At 35.0% G+C, this 18,680-nt stretch overlaps 1 protein-coding gene across 4 annotated transcripts in view; it reads left to right on the forward strand.

The window, feature by feature from the left end:
* Nucleotides 1-18,680, forward strand: part of UBE3A (ubiquitin protein ligase E3A) — a 96,446-nt gene that overhangs the window by 57,996 nt on the left and 19,770 nt on the right. For all 4 annotated transcript variants that reach the window (XM_024741896.1, XM_024741895.1, XM_024741897.1 and 1 more), the window contains 3 exons: nucleotides 504-808; nucleotides 6,780-8,026; nucleotides 17,048-17,192. In XM_024741896.1, the coding sequence (XP_024597664.1) occupies nucleotides 504-808; nucleotides 6,780-8,026; nucleotides 17,048-17,192 (1,697 nt within the window). The remainder of the gene's footprint in view (nucleotides 1-503; nucleotides 809-6,779; nucleotides 8,027-17,047; nucleotides 17,193-18,680) is intronic.

The following is an 18,680-nucleotide window of genomic DNA, read 5'->3' on the forward strand; positions in this document are numbered from 1 at the left end:
TTTGTTCCACATAGAAGTTCTATGTTAACTATAAGTCAAGTATTTACAGGCTGCTGAAACAAAATGGTGATTATATAAAGGAAAGCTGGATTGATACTTTAAATAGACTCTCATTTTCTTAATGTTAATTTTTAAAGTGATAGACTACTAAAACTCTTAGTCATAAAACTTGTGATTTTCAGCTGTGGTGCTAAACAATTGAAGCACATCAAACAAGCGCCCCTCCACTGCGCCCCAAACCAAAGGAAAGCATATTCTATTAAAACAATGATTTTTGACAAGCATTGATATTCTTTATCATATGTCTTAGGAAATAAGTATCAAATATTTCACCAGTTAAAAGTTTTGTGTAAATAGTGTATCTCCATTTTCTATACCTCATCTTAATACGCTTGTTTATTACTTCAGTGCTTGACTAACTTCTACCTTGTTGATGATCTGTTGAGCTTTGTACCTGAGAGCTCTACTAATCACTGTGCTTATTGTTTGAATGTTTGGTACAGGAAGCGAGCAGCTGCAAAACATCTAATAGAACGCTACTACCACCAGTTAACTGAGGGCTGTGGAAATGAGGCCTGCACGAATGAGTTTTGTGCTTCCTGTCCAACTTTTCGTCGTATGGATAACAATGCAGCAGCTATTAAAGCCCTTGAGCTTTATAAGATTAATGCAAAACTCTGTGATCCTCATCCCTCCAAGAAAGGAGCAAGCTCAGCTTACCTTGAAAACTCTAAAGGTGCCCCTAACAACTGCTCTGACATGAAAATGAACAAGAAGGATGGACAAGGAGCAAGAGATGATTTTAAAGGTAAGACGTTCTATTTTTAATTGAGAATTTTGGACTGAAAACCACATTGGAGATTTTCAAAATGTGTGAGGTGTTGCTGTTTGCTTTTTTTGTCTCATTTTTGACCTTAGGACATGATAGTACGGTGGAATCGATTTTTTATTGTGATAGAGGACAGAACTAATAGTTGAGTTAATGATTTCACTCTGTTTTACTGTTCCGATGATCTTTAATTAGAAGAAGATTATATTCCCCAAAGTTCCTTTGCTAATGGATTGATTAGAAATTTTAAATATTTTCCACTAGGAAAAATGTATTAAGTAGTAGTTTAATAACCTAAACTAGGCTACAAAGTCATTTAGATGTTGGAATAGCTGGACTAAATATCTGGCATGCGTTTTGGAACCCGAGCACTGTACAGTGAAAGTAGCAGACTGATCAGTGGTCTTTTTCTGTTTCTGAAGGCAAGGCAAAATGTTAATAGTTACCTGAGAAATAATCAATTTTTCTTTCTAATTTCCTGTATCCTGCTCACCTTCTCCCAGGCGTTTGGCACGCTCATACTGCCAAGAATCATTACGTAACAATGGTAGTCTTACCCAAGCCTTATTTTTCTTTCTAAATGATCCTGTATTTCAATACTTTTAAAACTTTTTCTCCTTTTAATAAACTTCAAGCTTTCTTTCTCCCAGTGAAGGCAAATCGGTATTAGAAACAAGTTAATCAGATTTTTGAATGACTGACAGTCCTACCAGAGGTAATTGTATTTTAAAAGAGGAAGCTTTTTGTTTAGGATATATAGAAGTTAGATACTACCTCTAAAGTTTTCAGTAACGTCATTTGAATCAAGTTTAAATTAATTAGTGAAATGGAATTGTGTTAATAGCTTCTACTCTGTTTTCATAATAAAGCTGTTTTCATAACTTTATTACAGCTTTACTGCATGAATATTTCTATTCCATGAATTAGCTCACACACCAGATAAATAAGTGAACGTTGTCAATATGTTAATGTGGAAGTTGCATTATACACATTTCCCCAGCAAGTGTGCCCCATAAGAACAACCGTTACTGTGAATGTAGGGTGTGCTGCCACAGTTGAAGGCAGCAAGCCATATGGGGGTTATAGTGCAGGATGGATGTACCCATCTTCTTTTTGGCTATGTGGTTCATTTTAGAGGTACTTATTGGGTGATTATCCTCAGTCTTTGTGTACTGTTTAAGCTCAAGTTTATATAATTTAGCAGTTCATTGTACTTTCTTCCAATATACTACACTCTTTCCCCCCGCCCCCTTTTTCCTGCAACATCTGTATTTACTATAGTATATTTTTACTAGGAATTATAAATATATTAACTGCACTAGTACTTTTATTTTGAGTGTTAATTATATATGTTAGCTCCAGTTACAAAGTTTCAGGTGTTGAATAGTCTGCCCCAAACTCTCTTTTTGCATAAGAATTTAAGTTTAAAATTTTATAGATTGAGTATTTTTCAAATATACATATATCATAAAATATACAGGTATGTCATACAAAAATGTCTCATTTATTGTTTTCTCAGTAGAATACCTCCTTTTATTGATACCCAAACGTTAATGAATGTTTATATTTCAAAATGCAGTGTTTTTTAACTAATTTACATTTATGTCTGAAAAACTCAGTTTAACATTTTAAACAAAACACCATGGGAATAAAGTATTGGTATATTTTATGTAGAATTAGTAGAATGTCAGAATCACTTGAAGATGTTCTGAAGAGCATGTCATGCCAACAGAGGGTGCGTGGGTCTAGAACGCTGCTTATCCGTAAGATAAGCCATATTTACTACATGCAAGGCAACTCTTTGTTAACAACTTTATTATTTGATGATTAGGAAACAGAGTGTCCTATGTCCTAACTGGATAGTTATTTATAATAGATAGTTACTATGTTTTGGTTACATTTTAAGAAATTAGGTGTTTTTTGTTTTTGTTTTTTGGACCTGGTCTCATAAGAACATATTATAATTTTTTCCAATTAAAATAGTGTGAAATAAGCTCCCAGTTAGCAGTTTCACACACTTCAGGAAGAGGTTACTGAAGTTTAGCAGAAGATGCCTAAATATCCTGAATAGAACAAACCTTAAGGATTCGTTCTTAAAGAGTTATGGCCCATAAAAGAAGGTGTTGACAGTCTGGTAGCAAGGACCAAAGATTAGATTCATGGTGTGATAAAATTTGGTATTTTTGTGGTTCAGTTTTTGGAAGCTGCTCATTCACTGACCATTTGCATTTTGTATTATCTTTTACTATGAAGCAAGTATAAAAGCAGAAGTAGGAATCATATTAAGAAATTTTATATGTGTTCATTACAAGTATAAGGGTCCATTTGACACAATGAAGATAGGATTATCTACATGACTCTAAAATTATCCTCTGCTTAAGTATTTGATGACAAGGCTGTCACTCTTTTGATGAAAGGGATTAAGACTTTTGTCAGTAATATTGTTTTACCAGTACATCTTCTTAGAGTTAACAGACAAAATATATCATTTGTTCTCTTTCCTGTAAAATAACATATCTGAATAGTTAATTCAAAATGACAAAACCTCTTTATTTGGGGTGCTACATTTTTATTTCTTCCACAGTTCGATAATTTTTACTGGCCTGTATGAAAAGTGGTCTCAAAATATTAGTAAACACTATTTTTTTTTTAATTTGAAGTACAGTTTTATAATTTGTAGAGACCTTTATAGTCTTTGCTTGGGTAATTTGAAAATTATATTAGCTTATTTTGTACATCTGCTAATAAGAATAAATGATTTTTTTTTCTACTCAAAGTATGAGTTAGTCATATTTGTCTCATTTATCAGGAAAACAAATCCTGAGAAGTCCACCAGTAGGCTTCCACTTAGGTCACTGGCAGACCTGTGTCACATACCGCCCCCAATGCAAGTGAGGATTGGAATACTAGTGTTTAGTTTTCAGTTTCTGTCACAATGGCATGTTGGGGTAAAGGTGGTGAATAGATTTGGAGTTAGCCAGCCTAAAGTGTCTGCCCAGATATATTAGAGAGCTGGAGGTTAAGAGAGCAGTTTCAGAGGATCACATTTCAGATACAGAACAATGATAGCACTTGCTTTGGAGTTAGAAGTAATTGCAATAGAAATTTAAGTTGATATAGCCATGTAAACTAAACTGCTATTAATCAGGACACAAAAGTCTTCGGGTATTACCCAGCGTTACCCAGCTTTCTGTTAGTTGAGAATGAGATCTTGTGGTCGGTCATTAGAGGTTTCATATACTTTTGGTAATCGGTTAGTCTTACCTGTCAAACATTTGAGTACTTTGAGTAATGCCAGACATGTTTTATAGTCATTAGGGATCACACACAAGGCGCACACGCACACATGTTCACGCGCGTGCGCACTCCCAGCCACCCCCCTTTCAGGGTTTTTGAATTGTCTCTGCCCAGAGCATTCATTGTTTTCTTTGCTATTAGAATTGATTTATAAAGTGAAATTTGGTTATCTTCTGTTTAAAGGCTGTTTTCACTTCTTTTATTAATGTAGTTATTTGACTACAGGGTTGAAATATTTTTACTTCTGTATTTTCATTTAAAATACAATTGTTTATGCTTCTGTTTATTGCATGCAATAAATTGTTGACTGTTGAAAACATTTTATTTTATATCTAGTAATCTAATATTCATGCAAGTCATAACAAAAAATAGTGTCATCGGGTTATATTTCTCAGCTTTGGTAGGTGAAATTTTGTAATTATATAGGCTTTTCTGAGAAAATAAGTGAGAGAATGTAGGGTGGGTTTGGTTTTTTTGATAACATCATGAAGGTGAGTACATTATAGCTAAGCTAATTTTCATTTTAAAATTGTTAGTTTTTTTCTTCTTTTTTCTTTTTTTTTTTTTAATTGAAACTCATGGTAAGTGCCAGGGAGTTTTATGATATAAGTTGTTGAACCAACCCATTGCCTATTGTATGATATTCCCAACCATTGGGATTTACTACTCTTTCGAGTTTGAATGTTTTACATTGTTTTTCACTCCAGTCATTGTACTCAGTAACTTCTTTGAAAAAAGTCAGACATTATGAACGCTCATATTAAACTGCACAAAATAAATCAACATTTGAGTAAGATGAGAACTTGCAGTTTTAGGAAACAGCATGTTAAAATTCATTTTTGTGTGTGTGCTTGTATTTTCTCGAGTAAGAAAAGTGTAAGAGAAGGAACACATGGAGTTTTTCTTTCTTTTTCTAATGTATTTCATGCAGTGGCACTCACCTTAAGCACCCATGCATTCTGTAACCTCCAAACTTACTCTGTTCCTCTCAAGGGAGTATATGTATAGATTTAAATTTTGTTGTTAAAGAGAATGGGAGCTGTAGGTTTATCTGGTTTTGTCTGAAAGCGAATAATAGCAAATGTAAAAAGTCTAATGGCAAAAGCTGACAGTGGAGGCCTAAGCCACTATATTTAAAGACAGATATGAGAAGGAAGTGAAATGAATTCCAGCAAACTGCAACAAACTCTTTCACCCCTGCAACTGTCCATGGCTCCAGAGATTTTTATCTCAAAAAGTCCTTGAAGTATTTTCTTCTTTGTTTCTTCTGTGATTTCATTAGAATTTTAATTTGTTAACATTACGGTAACTCTGAAAATGTGTAGTAAGTTGATATTCAGTCTGGCCTTTCAGGGCCTGCTGTCATTTTTGCCTTTTATGATGTTATTTCTTTATGGGGAAGAATGGATATAATAGAAAATTATAATAAAACTCCCATGGATTTGAATACTACAAGCTGTAAAAACAGTGGTAATATATCAGTTTAGGGGGGAGATGGTCATTACTTGTACTTTAAAGACTCTGAAAGCAAGATGAGGAAAATGAAAGGCTTCTCTACTTGTAAGGATCAGCTAGAATACAATATTAAGTAGACCCCAGAAAGAATACTAGCTTATTACAAACAGTGGAAATTTGTTTCTAGCTCATCTAACAGCCATAATATTTTAGATTGGCAGAGAGTTCTGGTTCATGCAGTCATTCAGAGTTGCAGCTGTAATGGCACTATCTTTAACACACGATTTTCAGAACCATCCTGGAAGCATCATCCCATTAGCCAGAAGGAGAAAAGCATTAGCGTGAAAGTAGCACTTATCTCAAAAAGCTGGGAAAGCTGGAGAATGTGTCCAACTCTGTGCCCAGGAACGAGAGGAAACAGATTTTGGTGACTACATAGTAGTCTGTTTCGCTTGTCTGCTCATAAGTTGCCTTCTTCCCACCCTATTGTTTTCACTGCATTGTAACTATTTCCTTTCACTGTGTAAGATTTATTCCAACCTGGCTGCAGATGGCAGTGTCTGTCAATTTCAGAGCTTATGGGAAATGATATATTAATCCTTCTCAGTCACCCACAGAATGGCCACCCTGAAAAAAAACTAAGACTCAGAAAGGAAGACTCAGAAAGGAACTAGTCTGGTTTTAGGACAAGGGCTGTTTCCAAAAGAGAACTCTGAAGAAATCTTTATTAAAACCTTGCCTTCCTAGTCTTTTGAAACAGAGTAGTGAAATAAGGAAGAAACCTCTCAGAAAAATAGTGGTGTTTCTGCTCTAAAGTAAAGCTAAGTTGTAAGAGGTATATTGTGATGAGTCGGCACATGATATCTTGGTTCATATTTACAGTTAAAACTGCACGTTAATGTATACCATCACTGTGAAAATGAGCTTGAGCTCATTAAAAGCTATATATAAGAATACATATAGAATATAAAAGAATGAGTAAAGTTGTTAGTATTAGTAGTACATTGAAAAAAATAGGTAAGCATATTTTGTTGGTTGAACCTAAGTATTAAGATACTTTTTAAAAGAGTTGTAAATCATAAATGGTATTTATTGCAAAATGTTTGGCAATTTTATTTTTCACTAGAACTTATTAAAAGAAAGCAAACATACATATATATTATGAAAATAAATGTTCTCTTTTTTCCTAATTTTCTAGATGTGACTTACCTAACAGAAGAGACGGTATATGAAATTCTAGAATTATGTAGAGAGAGGGAGGATTATTCCCCTTTAATTCGTGTTATTGGAAGAGTTTTTTCTAGTGCTGAGGCATTGGTACAAAGCTTTCGGAAAGTCAAACAACACACCAAGGAAGAACTGAAATCTCTTCAAGGAAAGGATGAAGACAAAGATGAAGATGAAAAGGAAAAAGCTGCATGTTCTGCTGCAGCTATGGAAGAAGATTCAGAAGCATCGTCCTCAAGGATAAGTGATGGCTCACAAGGAGATAACAACTTACAAAAATTAGGTCCTGACGATGTGTCTGTGGATATTGAGGCCATTAGAAGGGTCTACACCAGATTGCTCTCTAATGAAAAAATAGAAACTGCCTTTCTCAATGCACTTGTGTATTTGTCACCTAATGTGGAATGTGACTTGACATATCACAATGTATACTCCCGAGATCCTAATTATCTGAATTTATTCATTATTGTCATGGAGAATAGAAATCTCCACAGTCCTGAATATCTGGAAATGGCTTTGCCACTGTTTTGCAAAGCAATGAGTAAGCTACCCCTTGCAGCCCAAGGAAAACTGGTCAGACTGTGGTCTAAATACAGCGCAGACCAGATTCGGAGAATGATGGAAACGTTTCAACAGCTTATTACATACAAAGTCATAAGCACTGACTTTAACAATCGAAATCTAGTGAACGATGATGATGCTATTGTTGCTGCTTCCAAGTGCTTGAAAATGGTTTACTATGCAAATGTAGTGGGAGGGGAAGTGGACACAAATCATAATGAAGAAGATGATGAAGAGCCCATTCCTGAGTCCAGTGAATTGACACTTCAGGAGCTATTGGGAGAAGAAAGAAGGAACAAGAAAGGTCCTCGAGTGGACCCACTAGAAACTGAACTTGCTGTTAAAACTCTGGATTGTCGAAAACCACTTATCCCTTTTGAAGAGTTTATTAATGAACCACTGAATGATGTTCTAGAAATGGATAAAGATTATACTTTTTTCAAAGTAGAAACAGAGAACAAATTCTCTTTTATGACATGTCCCTTTATATTGAATGCTGTCACAAAGAATTTGGGATTGTATTATGACAATAGAATTCGCATGTACAGTGAACGAAGAATCACTGTTCTCTACAGCTTAGTTCAAGGACAGCAGTTGAATCCATATTTGAGACTCAAAGTCAGACGTGACCATATCATAGATGATGCCCTCGTCCGGGTAAGTTGGGCTACTGTTTAAAAATTAGTACTAGATTGAATACCTAATGATGGGGAGACTGTGATACAGTTCAGTGAATTTATTTTATAAGTGACTCTTTGGGGGGAAAATGTATGTATATGATTATATAGTATAGGAACACATGGACTTTTTTATTGTAAATGTAAGTACTATATTTTTGTTGCTCCTGTCCAAGTTCATAAATGTTCCACAAAATATTGGTTGTCTTGTGTCATGATCACTCTCTTTGAAAAAGAATAAATTTTCTAAATCTTGACAACTAACCCCCAAAGTTTTGTCATTCAGAAGAGAAGTGGATGTTGCAGAGCACAGAAACTAGGGCTTGAGCTCCACACCCAATAATAAGTATGAATGTAAGTCTTAATAGGGAGAAATGGTAGAATAAAACCACACCATGAAATAATAAGTGGTGTCTAAAAATGCCATCATGTGAGGTTGAGTATTGCATTATTGTGAGGTTAATGAAGTGACCTGGGCAGGTGGTGCATGCTGCTGGTAGGAGTTCCTGCGGGGTCACTCAGAAGGTCCCTGTTTGGCACTGCCTGACTGTAGTAGTTTCTTCCTACTTAAATATACATATGGACTACACCAGGCCTTGGAGTTGGTTGGAACTTCTGGGAAAACAGCAACTATTCCAGGAATTTTGTAATTAGTGGTGTCTGTGTTATCAACCCAATCCAGGGAGATTGAACTGGGAGAATACTGAGAACACAGGTACCCACCTTCTAGTTCCCTGTTTCTCCAGATGGGTTGCTTTTTGTTCACTCCTTCCCTCCACAGAAAATAAGAATTTTAGTGCCCCCATTTAAGAATGTAAGCCTTTCCAGAAGACAGAAACCAATTGCCAATCACATTGTACCAACATTTACATTTGTTATAGGGTTCTTTATCACAGGATTTTATTGTATTTATAATATTAGATGTACCTGGCATTGCTAGTTCTTTTTCATCAACTTCAAGTAAAATTTAATGGCAACTAAAATTAAGATATAGTCAGTCTTCTATACTAATAAAGGAAAAGAACCCATGACACAGATAACTAGAAAGTAATGAAATTTATTTCAAAATATATTTTAGTTTTAGAATGGATTTATCTAAATCTGAGAATTTATAAAACTAAACCAGTGGAAAAAGTTGTTTGACATCTTAGAAATTTAAAAGTTGCAGAAGTTCTGTGCTTCTTTTCTTTGTTACCGTTTTGTTTTTTTTTTTTTAATACCAAATAGGTCTCTACTGTTGAAAAAGGACTCTTCATTATTTAAGCAACTCAGGCAGTTTTTCACCAGAGACAGAAAGGGGCAGTAGTTGCTTAGAGTAATTATCATTGCTTGCTTGCTTTCTGGTGCCCTTTTAATTTTACTTTAGTAGTTTTGAGTTACATGAATAACTACTGACTTAATATACTTAATAACTGATCATCACATAGCCAGCAACTTATTTTCCATAGTTTAGCAGAATGATAGGGTATTGTATAAGGGTGTGATGATATTTTATGGAAAGCATGTTGAGGTGTATCTATGAATTTCCATTGTTAGAGCAGAACTACAAATCCCCAAACTACACGTTTTATCTTTGTCTTCTTGGGTTTAGGATCTTTTCATCTGTTTCCAAAAGCTGTACTTGGCCTTTAAAAGCAATGAAATTACTCTCTGTGACATTCAATCCAGAATTTAAAAAAAATGTCTACCTTTCTTAGCTGCCTTCTCAGAAATCTACTGAGCCTTACTGTCTTCCCCCACACCATCCCATTCCCCCCCCCCCCCAGTAAAGCAAGACTAAGAACTTACGAAACTTTAGGTGCTTATTGTATACTTACTTTATTCTATTTTAAAAATTATCCTCTAGAATTTTGAGGAAACAACCATTTTAGTTTATAAGGATGTCCTTTGAGCAAGTGTTAGGGTAAAGTTAACTGTGAGCTTTTAAATTATGCTAACAAATTGTTTTTTTAGTGAGTTCAGCTTAATTATGTCAAAGCTAAATATTATCAATTTACCTATTATAAACTAGGATTCACTAGATAATATCTGTACTTGAATATTACCACTTCAGAAACCCTTTGTGTGAGGCCCTTTGCTAAGCAATAGAGATGTAAAGATGAATCATGACCACTGAGGAGCTTCTTAGGGGTACACATTAAGCAGATTTTACTGCTAACTTTCTTCCTCCCATCTGGTCCCTCCCTTCCTCCCTCCCCACTCCCTCCCTCCCTCCTTCCCCTTTCCTTCTTTAATAACACAGTGTGAAAAGGTTAAAAAATAAAAAGCATCAAAATAGGTCTTGGAAGTCAAATTGATAATCTGCCATTTTTTTGGGAAACATTCATAGCAGGTGATGATCATGATAAAGTTATAGTGTTTTAGTAACAAAAAGTAGTTTAAGGTGATCCTCTCAGGTACACTCTGAGAGGTACTGATGGATTTTCAACATATTATTCCCCAGTAAGATCTACTTTGCCTTTTTTTTTTTTTGCTGTACGCGGACCTCTCACTGTTGTGGCCTCTCCCGTTGCGGAGCACAGGCTCTGGACGCACAGGCTCAGCGGCCATGGCTCACGGGCCCAGCCACTCCGCGGCATGTGGGATCTTCCCGGACTGGGGCACGAACCCATGTCCCCTGCATCGGCAGGCGGACTCTCAACCACTGTGCCACCAGGGAAGCCCTACTTTGCCTTTTTTAAGCCTCATCTTTTTATATAACAATTTGACAAACAAAATAAACCTATTGACCACTTTCTTATGACCTGCTAATTTTGAACTACAGAGTAGGGTCAGGAAGAGAAGAGGAAATGAGAAACTTTGTGGTGTGCTCAATATTAATAATTAAATAATCAAGGTTATAGGGCCTTAGACTTTAAGAACTAAAGGGAGCCTTGGAGCTCATCTACTCGTTAGTTTATAAATGAGGCCTGGAAAATAGTGACTATTTCCTGGAAAATATGGCACTCTTGAGTATTTCTATTGGGTCTTATTTTTCAGTTATTAATTGTAAGACTGACTAGCTTGGAGGGAGCGGTAGTAACTTAATGATTATAGATTTTTTTTATTTAAAGAAAAATATATTCCTTGCTTTCATGTACCATATAATTCAAACCAGAGTAGCAAATTGTTTCCTAACTGGAGTTTTTAGAGGAACTGTTTTTGATGACAGTAAGAGTATTAGTATTTACAATATTTTATCAAACCTAAGATATCTTCACTGGTTGTAGGACACACTGTTATTTTAATACAGCTAAAAAGAACAAATGCTGCCAATTTAGTTTTGAGACGCTGTCAATTTTATGTTATATCCTGATTTCAGAGACGTTAAAATATGAAAACAAAAGCAAATTTTAAAAATCAATGAAATGTAATATATAAGTTGTCTTTCCACAAATATATATCAGAATCGTTTAAGAACTACCCCTACAGGGGCTTCCCTGGTGGCGCAGTGGTTGAGAGTCCGCCTGCCAATGCAGGGGACACGGGTTCGTGCCCCGGTCCGGGAAGATCCCACATGCCGTGGAGTGGCTGGGCCCATGAGCCATGGCCAATGGGCTTGCGCGTCCGGAGCCTGTGCTCCGCAACGGGAGAGGCCACAGCAGTGAGAGACCCGCATACCAAAAAAAAAAATAATACCCCTACACCCTTAAATTACTGGAATATTTCTCCCTAGGACTTATTTTCACTACTTTTTGTTGTTCCGTAGGAAATAGTACAGTGATAAACGGGCTCAGAACTCAGCTTTCATTTGAATGAGAACGATCCTAATGTGATGAGGTTTTTACGGTATTTTGCTAATAACATTTATCTATTTGTGTGTTCTTTTAAATTATCTTTTAGATAATTTGTCATTTTTTTCTTAGACAAAACATCTTCAAGGTAAGAAGAATTAAAATTTTTTTTAAATTACCTTTTATGTTAGGAAATTGAGTTGAGGGTATGAGTATTTTGGAAGACAGTATTGCTGTCTGTGAGGTGCACCAAACTGCCTTCGTATCTGAATGAGAGATTTGTTTAAAAAAAAAAAAAAATCCAAAGTTCTACCCTCTAGAGATTCAGATTAGGAGCTCTCGTGTATAGCCTAGGAATATATATTTCTGTTAGTAACCCCAGGTATTCTGATAAAGCCAGACTGGAAACCAATATTTGGGAGATGGCTGTTTGTACAAGTTTATATATACATATTTATTGAGGCCATTTTTATATACAATTACATGTTTAGGAACTGGCAGGCTTTAAGAGAGTGATGAGGATTGTAGGCATAGGGGTAAGGGGTGATATGAGACTTGGTTCAGATTAGTCAGGGAGTCCTAGAATTTTGAGTAGAGATCTAAAGACCAAAAGAAATGGCTGTGATGTAGAACTGGATAGGAAAGTCCAAAAATAAGAACTAGAACATACTAAAGGTGATAGGTACAAATGCAAGCCCTACTGCCAAGAGGTTATGCTCAATCTCTTCTAAAAATCACTCACTCATTTTATTCTGGGCTCTGCTTTACCAATACTGTCTAATCCAGTCCCCAGCATTTTCCTTGATAGACATCCTTAGTTATTATTGAAACAAAACTTGATTCTTTTACTTGTCAATTGACCTACAGTGCTTTAGGAGTAAGATTATTCTGTGCTCCTTTAGGTATGTTTAATTGTATCATCTACATTCACTATATTGTGCTTAATGCAATGGCCATTATAGTTTCTTAAGATTTATTCTAATTGAATTGAAGAACTTCATACCTGATTTTTGTCCTTTAATTAGAACGAGAGTGAAATAGATCTACATAGATTCATCGTAAAATAATTTAAAACAATGAAACTTGTCAAACTTCTTAGTTGTTACATGCGAGGAAAATGAAACTCAGATTCTGACCTACAGAAATTAATAACAGAATTGGAAGTAGAACTCAGGGTTCCTGGTCTCACAGGGAGATGTGATTATATGATTTGGCTGTTACCCAGACATCTAAACTTTATATTTAAGATAAACAACTTTTCCTCATCTCTTTACAGAGAAATGAAAAAACTAAATATACCCAGGTAATCTAAAAATCTCATTCCAGTCAGTAGTTTTAATGTACTCACTAGCAAAGTGTTTAAACGTAGATTCTAGTAAGTTGACTGAAGTAGTTTAAGCCAGCCATTCTTATGGATCCTAAGCATTCTTAAGTATTAGGTCTGTTTTATCTGAATACTGCTACTTCTACTTAAATATCCATACCACTAGGAATTTTTTTTTCGACTATGAATCAGGATACATTTGACATAATCTGTCTTTTGCCAGTCTCCATATTAAATTAATACAACGTGTACTCTACTTTAAGAAAACCTATATGTAAAAATCCAGGTCTGTGTACTAAATGAATTTAATTAAAGGATGCATGCAAATTCTCCTTTTTCAGACTGTTCATTGACATATTCTTCCAATTTCCAAATATTCTCCTGCCTTCAAGATAGCTTTTGATTAAAAAAATTCAATTTTAAATGGTATGTGTCTATTACATAAAGTGATATACCTTTACTATTTAATTCTTAAGTCTTCTCTAATTGAAAAATGAATTAGAAGTGCTTGTTTTTAAGAAAAATAAAAATAAATGCAGTCCATTAATAATGGCCTTTGTCAAAATAATTATTGCTAAATTTTGTTATGTGTTTGTTACCACAAAAGTAATTTTTATAAAAGATAGGCTACTGATGTCATAAATTATACCATATTTTAGAGAACCATGTAGTATATCTGAGAATGATAATCTAAAATAAATAATAATGGGAAATTTTCACCCACGGAATTCAGTTGCAGTCTATTTTTCAAGCCATTCTTTTTGTGAATATTTACATTTGAATATATCCTGATTCTAAAAATAATATATATTTATTGTAAAAAAAAAAAGATTGAAACATACGGAAGAGCATAACAAAGAAAATCACTCAATATTTTAAAAAAGATTGTTGCTAGTCATTGAGGAGAGGCAGTAAAGCATAGTAAAGAGCTTGGTGCCCGGACTAGAATTTCTGTTCTACCATTTACTGACTGACTTGAGCAAGTTTATGAATCTCATTACTTCAGGGTATGCATCTGTAAAATAGGGTTAATAATATTACCGACCTGGTAAGATTCTTATGAAGATTAAATGAGTTGATACTGTAAAGTGTCCTGGCATATTAAGTGCTATATATTGTTTTGTTGTTAATACCGGAATATTTTTGTTCTGTTACAGCTGAGTCGTTAAATTTTCAGCCAAGCCTGAAAAAAATTTGAGAACCAATAAAACAAACGTAATAATAAGAGCTAGTATTTTTTTTTTTTTTGTGGTATGTGGGCTTTTCATTGTTGTGGCCTCTCCCGTTGTGGAGCACAGGCTCTGGACGCGCAGGCTCAACGGCCATGGCTCACGGGCCCAGCCGCTCCGCAGCATGTGGGATCTTCCCGGACCAGGGCACGAAACCGAGTCCCCTGCATCGGCAGGCGGACTCTGAACCACTGCGCCACCAGGGAAGCCCAAGAGCTAGTATTTATAAAGAATTGTTGTGCAGGGAATTCATCTGTGCTTTGCATACATTAACTTATTGATATATTTTTATGCTCATTTTACAGATGAAACTAAAAGAGAGATAAAGTGACTTGTTTATAATTATCATAATAATAGAACATATTGCATTAAATTCTTTTGGCATTCAAGGTGTGGAATGGAGTGAAGATTGGTGGGAATGGACAGACATGTAATATTTTATTAAGACTGAAGATAAATTTGCTTCACTTGTGATACGAAGTGTCTTGTGTGGAGCTAAGACTAGAACACGGGGCCTCTGAATTCTTTAGAAACTACACCAAATCCTTTAAAAAGTATCAGTCACATTGACACAGAGTCAGCTCTCAGTTACAAATGTTAGTGAGGAAGAGATACAGGACACATAATTAAATAACAGATAATTATTTTTTTCCACCTTGAGATAGCTGTACCTGATAGAAGCATGTTTGTCTTTGTGTTGTAAGGGTATACATAAACATTGATGTACATTTCTGTAACACCTAGGCAGGTGGAAACTGGGAGAAGGAAATTAGCGATGCGTTTCATGGCAATACGGGATATTGGCCTGATGGGTAAACCACATTTGAGCTAAGATGATAATTCTGACTTAGTCCATGGAATTCTTTATAGCCAGTGACTTGAAACAGGTTTCCAACTGGAACTATTTTTTTTCCCCTAAGTTATTTTCAAAATTTGAGACTAGGCTATAAAATCAAATTGAGAATTTTTTGTTCAAAGAGCAGAGGTGTTTTAAAAGGTAACAATATGATGTGTTATCTTAATATCACCCACTCTAGAACTCTTTCTCATACATTCTTATTAAGCCTTCACAACTTTGCAGTGTGAAGAATACCATCCTAATTTTTTTCCCCCTTTGCAGATGAGGAAACAGGCTCAGCTGAGTTCCTTGCTAAAATTTAAAGGTTAAAAATTATGTTAAGTGACAGTTGGGCCTAATACAGAGTATTTGACTCAATCTTTCCACAACGGCACTGTCTCAAAGATAAATTATCTTAATACAACTTGGCATAAAAATGATTTTGCAAATGGTAGATACCACTGTTGTACGGGATAGACATTCCTTAAAGCTAAAGATTCTAAATTCACAGAATCATAGAATCCAAAAGTCGAAGATATCCAGGAGATCATTTTGGCTTTGTTCAAATGTTTTTGATTGCAGCCCCTAGTAAGAGATATTTTACATAGCATTCCAGTACTCATGTGCATATCTGCCTGTACATATAATTGAAGCAAAAGTTTCACAGAACAGTAGGTGCCAGTACTTTGTGGAATGCATTCTGATTTTTTCCCTTATTTGGTTTTCATTAAATGGATTGGACTACCCACTAATGAATTGCAGTTGGCAGCTTGAAAAACATTGATCTAGGGCAGCTGACCTGAATCATGAATTTGTGAGATTTTATTTTATTTTTTATAGACACACTAGAATGTACAAAATAGTGCTGTTACTTAAAATAATTACTTTAGGACTGACTATAGTACACTTACTCTGATGATGTTTGCATTGCTCAAAACCATTTTAAAGATTCTAATTGGAATAGTTGCAAAAACCTGAGCACCCTTAAATATGTTCTGTTTTGGCAGATTTAAAGTCACTTTAGCAAATAAGGTGGATGATCAGTCAGGCATGCTGTTAGTAAATTTCAGACATAAGACAAATTACAGTATAAATATTTCACATTAGAATACAGTGTTGATTTTATGATTAATCTCAATAACTGAGAGCAATCATTATATTATTCTATAGATACAAAAAGTATTTGGTAAAGATTTATAGTTGAAGAAATGTTGAAACTGGGGTTTGATAACTGTTAGTAAGAAGTTAAGAGTAAGGAAGGATATAGGCAAGTGTATGTCTCATCTGCTTTCAAAAAAAGTGGATATAAAATATGTTCTAATCCATTAAAATGGTAATTTGTACCTAAGGTGCTATTAGGAGACCATAAACTGCTTCCCTAAATGTATTTTTCTTAATTGAAATTGTTTTATTTATGGTTTAATAGATATTAAGACTTAATTCTTGAGTTTCTATTCTAGTAAACATAAAGAACTACAAGTGAACAGTTTTGAAGTCAAAAGTTGTTTCTCCTGAAATAATTTGAGTAGTTACTTCAGGCATTTTTGTTATCTTGACTTTTTTCCATGTCCTTATCTTACTGCCCAGGTTTGTTATATACATAATTAACAGAAAACCTAATTCTAATTTTCTACTGTATGTTAATTTCATAACAGATCAGTAGTTAGAAAGTAACCCTTTAGAATTCTATGCCAGTTTTTCTTCTGTCCTATTTTTCCATTATCTTTGAGACTGAATCTTTGCCTTCACTGGCTTTTTACCAGTTTGCTTCCTGTTTCCATTTAAAATATATCAAAAACAATATCTTTTATTTGCTCCCTACCCCTACACCTTATTTTTATTTTCTTTCATCCTGATACTGGCATTCACCTTTTCACTTTATCTTTTCACTCACTAGCTAGAGATGATCGCTATGGAAAATCCTGCAGACTTGAAGAAACAGTTGTATGTGGAATTCGAAGGAGAACAAGGAGTTGATGAGGGAGGTGTTTCCAAAGAATTTTTTCAGCTGGTTGTGGAGGAAATCTTCAATCCAGATATTGGTAAATATTTTAGTGATGTGATCATGGTGTCATATCTTTTTGAATTAAGAATTTATTTACCTAGGTTTATAAATATTTTCAGTTATGAAGAGCAGCAGAAGGAGATTTTGGTATGGATTACCTAGAGTCACAGATAATGACTGAATTTGTGGGCTTTGGGGATTGGTCCTGCATCACTCGTTTATTCAAGTTCTTATTTAGATAACTTAAACAGATACTTTATTTTTTGGCCACATTATGTCTTCATTGCTGCGCATGGGCTTTCCTCTAGTTGGGGCGAGCGGGGGCTACTCTTTGTTGCGGTGCACAGGCTTCTCATTACAGTGGCTTCTCTTGTTGCGGAGCATGGGCTCTAGGTGCGTGGGCTTCAGTAGTTGCAGCATGCAGGCTCAGTAGTTGTGGCACACGGACTTAGTTGCTCCGCGGCATGTGGGATCTTCCCATACCAGGGAGTGAACCCATGTCCCCTGCATTGACAGGTGGATTTTTAACCACTGTGCCGCCAGGGAGGCCCCTGGAAGGTGGATTCTTAACCACTGGACCACCGGGGAAGTCTGACCCATAGCATTTCTGAGACAAGAGTTTCATAGAATAATGGTCTGAAGACTGTTGAGAATGTCTCACAAGTGTATCATGCTCAAAGTTTGGAAACACTGGCTGATATCAAATTAATTTGGTTTATTTGCTACAGGATCTCTTGGGCTTAATATTGTAATGTTTTCCCAAACTTTTTGAACTCCAGAACCCTTCTTCCATCCTGTATCTAATAGTATTTGCTTCCCATAAGAGTTTTCATTGAACACAGTTTGGGAAAAACTGATCTATAATAGTCTAAAAGTGAAGAATTTGGGTTTCACTGATAGACAAAGTAATAGACAAACTTGGCAAAGTAGAACAGGAAAAAGATAACAGCTTCTTAGGTAGTATACTATTGTATAGTTGTGATCTGATTCAATTTCTACAGTATAACTACTTGATTACTGGGTTTGCTTACTTTTAAAATTGATTGCATGACAGTTATAGGAAAAGAATTTCTCAAAAGCTACTATCATAATTGTGAAGAATGTGGCAGAGAGTACTACAGATCATTTCCCTTAAGCTTTGAGAATTGAACCGTTAAAGTCTATTGATTCTCAGTATGTACAGTGAATTGACTTTTCTGTAATTGTTCTTAGTCTACTTGCAAATGAAAATAGACATTTTGAGTTCATGACATAAATATAATAGTTAAGACTTTGTATTTTAGCTAATGTTTGTTAATCAGAAAGCTATGCCATTTTGTATGTAATTCATTCAAAGTAAACCTAGACACATAGAACCATGCCCTTTTTGAGACAGAAAATTTATGAGCTTCATAAATTTGGTAAACTTTAGCTGTAGGTTCTGATGTATCTAAAAAAGTTAAACATTAACTATAAAGTATATTTACATTATATGCAGAAATACTTTTAAGAAAAACCATACATTAAACAGATCCACTTGATAGTA

This window comes from Neophocaena asiaeorientalis, unplaced genomic scaffold, assembly GCF_003031525.2.
Source record: "Neophocaena asiaeorientalis asiaeorientalis breed wild unplaced genomic scaffold, Neophocaena_asiaeorientalis_V1.1 scaffold765, whole genome shotgun sequence".
NCBI classification, from domain to species: Eukaryota; Metazoa; Chordata; class Mammalia; order Artiodactyla; family Phocoenidae; genus Neophocaena; species Neophocaena asiaeorientalis.